The sequence below is a fragment of the Hibiscus syriacus genome, unplaced genomic scaffold, assembly GCF_006381635.1.
Source record: "Hibiscus syriacus cultivar Baekdansim isolate YM2019G1 unplaced genomic scaffold, ASM638163v2 tig00110210_pilon, whole genome shotgun sequence".
Taxonomy (NCBI): Eukaryota; Viridiplantae; Streptophyta; class Magnoliopsida; order Malvales; family Malvaceae; genus Hibiscus; species Hibiscus syriacus.
The window spans coordinates 768904-780331 of record NW_024062629.1 but is presented as its reverse complement, the minus strand read 5'-3'; the positions used below and the strand labels follow the sequence as shown (position 1 = coordinate 780331).

The 11428-nt window shown below is 35.0% G+C and overlaps 2 protein-coding genes and 1 pseudogene across 2 annotated transcripts; 1 reads left to right on the top strand and 2 right to left on the bottom strand.

Annotated features, from left to right (window-relative positions):
* The first annotated feature begins 1377 nt into the window (after nucleotides 1-1377).
* LOC120113573 lies at nucleotides 1378-3624 on the top strand (annotated as a pseudogene).
* Nucleotides 3625-3961: 337 nt separating this feature from the next.
* On the bottom strand, nucleotides 3962-4811 carry LOC120113559. Its single transcript, XM_039134681.1, has 2 exons — nucleotides 4547-4811; nucleotides 3962-4453 (listed from the first exon to the last, which is right to left on the bottom strand). Exons 1-2 carry the CDS (start codon nucleotides 4787-4789, stop codon nucleotides 3989-3991), a joined length of 708 nt encoding a protein of 235 aa, XP_038990612.1. The 5' UTR covers nucleotides 4790-4811; the 3' UTR covers nucleotides 3962-3988.
* A 1408-nt stretch (nucleotides 4812-6219) lies between these two features.
* LOC120113612 lies at nucleotides 6220-11146 on the bottom strand. The gene is made up of 7 exons (XM_039134703.1): nucleotides 10719-11146; nucleotides 10542-10630; nucleotides 10319-10457; nucleotides 7868-7966; nucleotides 7075-7197; nucleotides 6645-6913; nucleotides 6220-6576 (listed from the first exon to the last, which is right to left on the bottom strand). Exons 1-7 carry the CDS (start codon nucleotides 10888-10890, stop codon nucleotides 6466-6468), a joined length of 1002 nt encoding a protein of 333 aa, XP_038990634.1. The 5' UTR covers nucleotides 10891-11146; the 3' UTR covers nucleotides 6220-6465.
* Between the last annotated feature and the right edge of the window lie 282 nt (nucleotides 11147-11428).

Sequence of the window (11428 nt, the reverse complement as noted above, 5' to 3'; positions counted from 1 at the left end):
CTCTCAAAGATTTAAGATTCTTTGGAACTGGCCATTTTTTCATTGCCTCCACCTTGGTAGGGTCAGTAGAAATTTCTTCTGTTGATATTACATACCCCAAATACTCCACTCTGTTCTGTCTAACAAACACTTACTTCTTTTTGAATTGATTTGTCCTCAAGATTTCCAAGACCACCCTCAAGTGTTGCTTGTGAGCTAAAAGATTAGGACTATATACCAAAATATCATCAAAAATACCAACACAAACTTCCTCAAATATGGACCAAATAATTCATTCATTAATGCTTGAAAAGTGGCAAGTGCATTTGTTAAACCAAATGGCATTACCTTGAACTCATAGTGCCCATGACGTGTTCTGAATGTTGTTTTTGGAATGTCCTCTTCTTTAACTCTGATTTTCCAATATCCTGATCTCAAATCAATCTTAGAAAAATAGGAAGCTTTTGCCAACTCATCCAACAAGTCTTCTACCACTGGAATTGGAAATTTGTTCTTAACTGTCAAATATATTGCTGCTATTTCCATTTTCTGTTCATCAGGAATTGCAAAAATGGTAAAATACTTTTGGCATTTTTTGACCCAACTCCTTGGGTTATCACCATCAAACATCTATAATTCTATCTTAGGTCTTAGGGTAAAGGACTGATTTGGTACATTTTTCTCATACAAATAGGGATATTTAGAGAGTGAAGTACTTCCAGATTGATGATTATTCCCTCCTAAGTTCAATTTCTGGTTTTGTGTTAGGGGAATATATTATTTGTAGCCTTCTAGTTTAGGAGCTAATACTCCAGGACCTTCAAGATAAAAAGAATATTTCTCATGCTCATTTATCACTGTCACTTGCGTAGGCTTTTTTCCTTCAGATTTAGGTAAAGATGCAAAAATTACCTGGTCATTATTTTCAGGAGTATTCTACTCAGGTTCTTCACTCACCTTAGACACACAGCTCAATATCTTCTGCAAATATCCTTGGGTCTCATCCATCCTGCTCTCCATCATCTTCATTCTGTTTTCTCATTCTTCTTTTTGTTCTTCCCACCCTCTAAGAACTCGAGCTTCATTTCCAGTCTCCTCATTACTGCTTGATATGGCTGCTGATTCCACTTTATCACCCACCTTATCACCCATCTGTTGGATTTTCTTCTGCTTACCCAGCTTGACGTTGGATCTTTCCTAAGCTCTGATTACCAATTGTTATGAACCTTAGTGAATTCAAGAAAGAATTTAGGGATTTAGAGAAATTTAGAAGAATATATTTAATAGAATATATTTAATAGAAAAGATGAATTTTTCATTAATTGTCAGAATAGATTATTTTTCAATACACTATTTCATTATATTCATTCAGTACAAACAAATCTAACAGAATTTATTATGTACAACTGGCAGTCAACTGATTCCAACAATCCTTCACGTGTTGGGCTGTTCATCAGCAAGCCCAAACTGGTGGCTCCTTTCTAAGCAGACCAGTTCCATAATCGATCCAACCCGGACTCTTGTTGGGTTCTCAACGCGGGTCTCCTGCTCCAAGTTAAGAGATTGCTTCTTCTGCTCCAGGTATTTTTATTTCCCCCAATTCCTCACTCGAAATCCCTAATCCATGGACAGAAATCCCTAACATTTTCCCTTTCTCTGCCATGTTCATAACAGGTTTCCGGACTCTATACTCCATCTCATCGCCTTCCGTCTCTAGTTCGCCCACGAACATTCCTTCTGGTACTATTCTATTCTTTTGGATCATTATTTTATTACCCATTTCTCGTTCTTCATTATCTTGGTAATCCCTGTGTTTATCTACTTAGATTTAGTATTTTCTAATAATGTTGTAGCTCGTGGCCGACTGTTCTTCATGGGATTTCAAAATTGTATCCTTTTGGTTGTTTACCTCTGCAAGTTTTGCACTTTTCCGTTCAAAAATTCGAATTTTCTGATAGGGGTGCGAACTTATTGTGTGGAATTATAAAATTTTAGGGATAGGAAATATATTATCAGTAGAAAATTCCTAAGGGAATTTGAAATTTCAAGGGGGTGCTGCATGATTGCATCCCCTAGCACCCCACGCTGTCCATCCCTAATTGTGTAGCATCTTGTAACTCATAATGATATCGATTTGTATCAAATTCCAAACATTTTATTATGAGGGAAAATATGCAGGTGCCAGGTCATCCTTCGGGTTGAGATTGGGAAGCTTGCGCTATTTTGGTGATGATGTATCTCATATGCTTGTCATAAAAGATGATGAGATTCTGAATGTTTTTAAGGATTTAATGGCTGCAAGTTAGGATGAGCTTCCGTATTCAGAGGTACAGGACGCAGATAAAGCCCTATCCAAAAACATGGATGACAAAGCCGGCGAGGCTGCTTTGAAAAAAGTCTTCCGTGCTGCTGAAGCCATTGAAGAATTTGGTGGTATTCTAATCGGCATGAAAATGGAACTTGATGACAGCATTGGAATGAGTGGAGAGGTATTATTATAGTCTATAAGACCCTGATGATTTTCTTCTCTCTGTCTTTACTATTACCAACTGTTGGCATTTGATGAAATGAGTCTTTTTTTTCTTTTTACTGTAGAATGTGAAACCTTTGTCAAGTGATTTTTCAGCTGCACTTAAGACAGTTTTTCAAAAATATGCAACTTACTTGGATGCATGCATTTGGTCCAGATGAAACCTACATGAAAAAGAAGGTAGAGACAGAGTTGGGATCAAAGATGATCTACCTAAAGATGAGATGTGGTCACCTTGGTGCTGAGTGGGGAAAGGTACCAAGAATATTTGCAACTAATTGTAAATTCACTTATGAGTTATGACTGAATGATCTATGTCGAGGGTGTATAACATGGTTCAATCATGCACTGCGTAGCATTTTCTTGTAGTTCATGTTTGTGAAACAAAAGATTTTTCATTAACCATAAGGTTCCAAATGGTGAATAAGATGTGAAAACAGCAAAGAAAGTCATCTCAGATTACGTTATAGGTACTACTTGCTATTTGTTCTTACCTGATGTTTACCATCCTAACCATCTGGTGTTCTGAAACACCAATCTGAACCTAGGCTAAAGGTTAACCTGTTTAGAGAATCCTTTGTCATACAAGAACTGTTTGATATCCATATTCATCCACCTAAACTTATAGGGTAAAACAAGGAGAGCTAATAGATGCTTTCACCATTCACTCTGTGTTCTTTGTTGCATTTATTAAATTTGTCAATTGTAGTCTTTCTTGCATGTGCAGCATGCATAAATGTCGATACCAATTTGCTTTTGAATTCCTACACAAATATTTTGGTTATTGTAAATAATGCAAATCTATTTGTGTAATATTTTCGGATGCTTTCATTGCAGATTACTGTTCTTCTGGACTTTCTGGATCTTATGTGGAGCAAAGAGCTAAGCACTAAAGTGTTTCAGAGAGTTCAAGTAAACCTTTTTTTCATCTTCCTTTTTTCTGTTTTAGATTATGTTTATGACTATTAGGAGACAGGTTGGTGTTCTCCTGGAAAACCCTAGGTTGGAGTTTGCTTGGCATCAAAATAAATGGCTTATGTTTGTCAACAATACAGTAAATCAAAATGTAAAATCATGTGTTTTTATGCTTCTTTTAATGGGAAAAATTTTCACCATGTTTCTTCTTCATTTGTTAGGATCTATAACTACAAAGTTGCTCATCGCGTTTACGGTACTTCTGATTCAATAAAAAGACTGGCTGTTTAATGGGCATGAAAGCATTATTATCTTATCCAAGTGTGAATATCTGATGTATTTCTAACATTTAAAAAATACATAAACTAAAATTGATCAATCTAAAATACAAGGCCTAAATACACAACTTATACACGATACAGTTATTAACTATAGAATTTGAGTAAAAAAAAGATAGTGAGACAAGGTAAATCCATGATTATCCTCGTTTTGACTGCTAGCTGGACTTATTAGGAGAAGAAGGCAAAACATCTCAAGTGAAGGGTGTAGCGGTAGATTTTGAGCTTAAATATACGGCGTCTTATCTAATCTGGTGCCTTTACGCCAAGACCAAGAATCTGAAGGAGATTTAGGCAAAGGTGGGAGCAACACAGCCTTCCTACATAACCCAAATGACCACCCTTCACAATGACGGAATTCCCTAATGATTGATCGTCTTCTAAAATCCTCCAAATCGAACTTCCAAATCTCCGGGAAATCTACCTTGTTTAAGCTTGAACAGCAGAAAAAGTTCGACTTGGCAGACATAAATACTTCTCTGCTTGCACCACTCGAACACAGTGAGAAACAACTCCCTACAGGAAAGAATTCATCGTCTTCATTATCATCGTCTCTTCTTTTGGCCTGCTTTGAGCTTATATAAAGCTCTTCCGTCGATGGAGATAACACCCATGAAAAGCTTTCCGCCATTAGACTTGGTCTTTTCTTCATCTTCTCTATTGCTCGACTTTGGATTTCCGAAACAACTACCTGAAAACAACATCACAGACAATGAGAACAAATGAAATGAACACTTATCTCGGCAATGGAATTCATATAGGAAGAAAATAAAAGAGTTGGTACTTCGGATTCATCTTCGATGTCACTCGTTGAGTATTCATTATCACGACCCGATATTGAAAGCCGTCCATTGAAACTATGGCAACGGGAAAATGCTTCCTTGAGAAATGAAGTCAGAAACAGGAACCTCTTAGAATGATGAGACCGCTCTTCTTGATAAAAGACACTCATGGTTGGAGAACTGTAAAAGTGGCAAATTGATCTCCAAGATACCAACTTTATATTATGCATATCCTTATACAACATTGATTGTTATAAGACTTGTTTTTTTTTTATGTTGAAGTTGACCTGATTGAACTGATAGTGGCCTTACAGCTTACTGATAATGGTCAACAATGAATTATTTAATCAACTGAAGTTACTGAATTAATAATCTTTAAAAAGCAAAAGCCATAAAAGTTAGGGAACCTGTTAATTATTAAAGGAAGAAAATAAACAATCTTGAACTGGAATCAAATCATGTTCGAAAAAGATAACGGAAGTAGCAAAAACACTAAACTTAAAAAGATGATATCTTTCGGATTCCGTATATCAGTTAGATAAAGAAAGAAAGATTCTTTGCTCCAACAACGAAGAAGGTTAAGCTAAGAACTGGGTTTATCGACGAGTTGTAGTAGAATCGAGATGCGGAACGATATTTTTCTACTTCCGTTTTGATCCCAATGACTATTTATGATCACCAATTAAACTCCTCTTAAATTTTTAATGATCCTCCTGCACTTCAAGTTATGAGCTACAAGTATTCATTCAAATTCAAGGAATTGAATTGTCCCCAACCACATGTTTGATTGTCTCAGTTTCTGGGATTGATTGGATTACGATATTGGGCAGTTCTGCTATACTACCTAAAATTTAAGATTTAAAAATGATGGAGATGAGACGAGATCGAGAATGAAAAAAAAAACAACATTTTAAGTTGAATTTAAAAAAGTTACAATGAAAGTATTAGAAAGAATTTTTATTTGAAGCAGTGAGAGGAACTTAATGGTGACAGTCGTGTAACAAACACATTTGGAGCTGTCGGAATCGTCGAAAAACAACAAAGGAAATTCTAAAAATCCGATGGCCTTTAGCAGCGATTTCCATTACGATTGGCATAATTTTACAGTTAGTGAGCAATTGGATCGCAACGGTTCTGATGGTGTCAATGGCAACGACCACAGACCGACAATGTACAATCGACGGTGAAGGAAATAATTTTTAATTTTTTTAATTTATAATATTAAGTGTTTGTTTTTAAAAAAAAATTTATAAACGCGATACATGCTAGATAACAGTTAAATTTAACGATGATTACGGTTCATGCACCTAAAAGTGTAACCTTAAACAACTATTTTTCGAGAAAATTTCTTTAATTATAATATATATATATATATATATATATTAAAAAAAAATCTTTAGACATCAAAAATCAATTTGAGACGTAATCTAACTGATATTTACTGATCATTGTATAGTAAGGCAGGCAACCGTTGTAGGCTAGAAATTAAACATACTTTCCTGTAACAATTAAATAATCTTTAAATAGTATGCGTTAATCTTGAGGATAATTCTGCAAAGCCAACAAAAGACAAAAGGTGTTAAAGAATTCTTTCACATTCATATACCCATACAGCAGATCAATGAGGATCGTTAGATCCATTTTTCACATTTATCAATGTATAAATTGAACAACAAACAATGCCTCACCCATGGGTCTCCCCATCTATCAATGCTGCCTGAGACCACCCAATAGACACATTTCGTGATACAAAAATAATTTCCAAAGCTTCCGGTTTTCCCCCCATGTTCCGAAACCAGAAAAACATTATATTGTGAAAAGCATACGCCTTTGTCAATCAAAAACATCAGTAGAACTCGAGTCTGATACATCTTGAATTGGCTGACCATTGTCGATGTCCGTCTAGTTGATCAAAATCCAGTCAACTGCTAGTAATACCTGATACCCAAGGAACCATAACAGGTGCCTTTGGGTGTGCGTCTCGATATGCTTCGGAATATCTGTCCTTAAAGTTCAGCCTGGGTTTCTCCGACTGCATATTAAGTTGCAGTCAGTGTGGAACGAGAATGCTAACTTAATGGATTCAAAAAGGGAACTTACGAATTTCAGCCAGCACTCCATGTGTTTGTCTTGGTATTTATCTGGGGAATAGCAACCAGTCTCTGATGGACAATAAACCCATAACTTGCATTTGTTTTCACCAGGCTTTGCATTTTTGGCCTGATCTAAGCAAGCCTGGCAGCAGTCAGCTGCACTTTCTTTGTGCTGGGTAAGACCCCATCTAACGGCCACACCATCATAATCGGTATGAAGTTCAGCATGGCATTCTCGTGGAAGGGGCCTCCCAGCTAAAATGTGTTCATCGTCTTCTGCAGTACGAAAGGGTTACACCTTAGTGATTGACATTTCTGGACAACAATTTTTCATCAACTCTTTGAAGAAGAGTTTACCAACTTCAAATCCATATTCCCAAATATTTATTTAAATGTCTGCTACGCTTCCCTAAATAGAGATGGGTTTGAACAACTACCTGTATCTTCCACACCCTCAGGCTTATCATCATGTTCTTGATTATTGATTTCAGTGGGAATCCAAAGGCCAATTTCTTCAGACAGCAACGACCAATTGGAATCCAAGGCTTTTACTAGCATCCCTACAAAAATGGTATGTCAGACTGATAAACTTAATATTCTACCAACAAGGACAAAGGGGAATACTTTTTTTTTGACCTAGGGTGCCTGAAGCTCTCGATTTTTTTAACCCCTATTTTTTGCACTCAAACTGAAAAGTTAAAACAATTAATAATCCCTCTAACTAAATTCTTTTTTCAATTAAACCCTTTGACCAATTTTGAATGTTAAATCATAATATTTTTTTTATTAAGTTATCATGGTCACCTGGCACACTGTTTTAGGCCACATGTTTTCTAAAGGAAAAATTCTAAAAGAATATTTTAAAATTACAAAATATAAAAAGTTATTAAATGCTACTAAAACTTGTTTCAAAACTCTATTTTTTTAAAAAAAATATGAAAATAGCCAAAAAAGTTATTTTCATTTTTCATAATTTTTAAACAAGTTTAATTAATTAAAATTCCTAAAAATATCACATGACAACACTGTATTGTGACATGCGGTGTAAGTGATTAAAAGAAATGTTAAAAGTTAATGATCAACCTTAGTTAAAGGAGTGTCGACGAAATTGTGGGCTATAATTGTTTAATTGATTTTTTTTTTTTTGAAAGTTTAAACTTTAACACCCTTTTTTTTATCTTAATGATGAACAAAAATAGCGAAATATGGCAGCTTCAGAGTACGAGTTACCTGCTTCCTCTTGCAAACGTGTTGAATTCAAGTCATCCTCTCCCAGGGCCAACTTTTTGGCTTCTTTTAGTTTCTCCTTCCGCCAGCTTTCAACCGCTTCTGTTAACCCCAATAAGAATAGTAGTAAATTATAATGAAAAAATCTACAAAAACAGTGCCACAAATGATTAGTTGTCCTCAAACATGAGACCTACATTATCGCTGATAAGTCAAACTCTTCTAACACACTGGAATTACTGCTATGATAACTCTTAACTAATGGCAGAAATTGGGAAGCTTTAGAGGAATTCAAAACAAATATAGGCTTAAAAGAATCTATCCAGTCCATAAAAGTAAAGATCTTAACATTTAGAGCTGATCAGCAACCAGCAGCAAAATATTGTCAACTAAAATAAAAACAAAAAATGGTTATAGTAAAAATGGTTCTGAAAATCTCAAAATAGCTACCAACTTTTAACTCAAATACACATTTGATTCGGGTAATGCCAAACCCAAGACACTTTTCATCATAAATCATAAATTGTAACGTGGCCTCATTAAGACTATCCTTGGGTGTAAACTAATTTTCTATCTATTTTACATTTGTGTAAACAGACAGAAACAGAGGTAATGCAAGAAACTCGGTCCTTTCAGCACCAAATAAAAGCAAACAAAAGGACAAGTACGAGTGGATCTCTAAAATCAGCATAAGTAACCATGTAAATATGTCCATGTCTCCATGACTTGTTACCCCGACAAGTGATGAAAATGTAATGCAGTTGTGTTCTTCAGTGTAAGGAGAACAGAGGGTATTTGGCTTCTAAGCAATTAGATGCATGGAACATCATTTAATCATAGAACCAGACCCAATTTATTTCATAAAGGAAAAAGTATCAGAAAAGAAGGGGAAAAAATAGGTAGCAAAACAAAAAAGCAGGATATGAGAAAAGGACCTTTAAACACTGATATCTTATATGTACTACACATTCTAATTTCTAATAAGAATTTAGTGATAGTCAGTTAGCCACCAACAAAAAACTTATTTTTCTTTAAAGTTATTGTCAGAAATATATCATAACCAATGATTTGAAACCTTTCTTCAATCAAGAATCACAATGTATAATGTACTTTCTCACCAATCAGAAAAAAGGAAAGAAAGAAGAGAATCTTATGACATAATCATTGGGCACCAAACCCTCTCCCTCTAGCTGAATTAAAAGCTATCAGTAAAGGCTTAGAGATTTTTTTATCTTCAGAATGGTGTTCGAAGGGTAGGCTGATTGTTGAGTTCGATTGTAAGTCAGCAATGGACTGGATTAATTCTCCTGCTTCAGCTCCTGTTTTCTTTTCAAATCTAGTAAAAGAAGTAGTGTCTGCTGTTCAGATAAGGAATGTATTCTAAGATTGATTCCTAGGGGTTGTAATTGTGAGGCAGATAAGTTAGCTAAGGAGGGGATTGGGTGATTGTTAGATTTACTTTTTCTGTTTTATGTAATTATAGGGAACAGTTGTTAAGCTGTTTTATTTAAGTCTTATTTAATATGTTTTATTCAATAATATTTTGAGGTACTCTTTTCCTCCTTCTGCTAGTCGGTTCTTTCCTTACGGAATAGGACTACTATGAGGGAGGTTTTTAATGAGGCCTCCTACTTCTATCAAAAAAAAAAAAAATCATTGGGCACCAAAGAATAATTTAGCAATTCTTCTTAATGCAATCAATCAATTAACCACAAAACTCTGCAAACTATGACTAATTGGCTAGCTAAATTCAAATAGGTTATGAAAGAATTGATCTATCCCATTAATTGCTATGTAATGAATATGAAGCATATACACCTTTGGACTATTGGGTTGGTTGACATTAGATTAATAGGATTAGGAACCTTGGAAATATGAAAGAACAGAAGAGAAAGCATAACATGTGAAACCTAACAGAAATTAAATGGCATGAACTCGAAAGCCTACATGTAATTATGAACTGAACTTTCCTATTGTTACGAAACATAGGAAGCATCACAAACAAGCCCGTAGATGACGAGAACAAAGTTTCAAAATATATTTCTTCAGGATTATCACAGAATTCCATTTGCCTCTTGACAGATGATCCCTAGGAAGCTCAGGTTCTAGCAATCATAATGTTTGTGTACAGGAACATGTGATGTGGGCAATAATCAAGTGCTATTTTGGGATAAAAACAGTAAATGATTTTTCATCCTCAAAAACTGCAATGTATTTAATGCATTTCTTGTCTCTTGCATACTAAACTAGGTAATTACACACCTAAAAGTTTCAATTATAATAATGCAGTTTAAGACTGATTTTCACTGAGAAGTATTTATTAACTTGTAATCTTCGCAGTTTCCAGATCACAAAAAGTTTTTAATGTTAGAAAATATAGAAAAATACAGCAATTTTAAACTGTAATATAAAGAAACAAAACAGTCAAAATTAGAAGGAAACTAAGACACTAGCCTTGCTTCTCGCTTGCAGTGACATTTGGTTTCAAACTTCTGAATCTCTGTAGGATCTCATCAGTTATCTTATGCTTAACTGTCTGTGGCAGTTCAGCCACCGATTCTTCACTCCAAGATCCACGCTTTATTCTCTTAACCTTTATTTACAGATATCAAGTGTCCCCAATTAACAACATTATCGCCAACAAAACGAAACTATAAAAAAAGGTTAATTCGCATACCAATTTAATAAGCTCGATAGGTTCACTAGCTCTTCGAATCTTAACTGATTCTTCCATTTTCATAATCTGATCTTGAGTATACTTTACAACTAAAAAAGAAGAACAAAAACCCAGAAAATCAGAACACTAATCAGTAAGAAATCTCTTAAGAAAAAGGAAAAGCTGATAGAAACTTACCATTATCTTTGTTGGAATAAATGTAGAGAGAAAAATAGAGAGAACGAAGAACAAAGAGAGCAACAACAATGTTAACGAAGCAAACAGTCAGAGTTATCCTTTTACACGACCAGTGACCCGAAGCCGAACCTAAACCGAAGCCGCCCCCTTTGGGTCTTCCTTCCCTAGCCATCCCTCACTCCGGTTCTCCTTCTCCCTCCTTTCACTCATCCCACCATATCCTTTTTTGCTTTCCCTCCTCCAACAGATCGATCAAAAGGGGACTTTTACCAGATCCCACCAACCAAATTCCTTATTAATCTTTCACTTTCCAAGCCACACAAAATTGGAGGCACCCCACAGCAGTGAACTTGTTCAGCTTCTGTTCTTTGCGTGCGTTTTGGGTTTGGGGGTTAATACAAGATACGAAGGTCATTAATTACTTTTAATTTAAAAAGGTCTGGAGATTAGAAGAAATGATTGGATTGTCCTTGATATTGATGATGTTTGCTGGCGGGGGTTGTACTTTATTAATCATAAAAAATTATTCCTCTTAAAAATAGAAAAAATATAGGAAACTACGGTTATAATCCTTTTTTATTTTAGTTTGTTTTATTTAGGTCACTGATTTTGAAAAATCAATATTTTAATCACTTATGTTATTGGCTCATTATGGTTTGATCATTAAGTTCTTTACTCTGGTTAGTTTAATGATGTAACATGTCAATCAA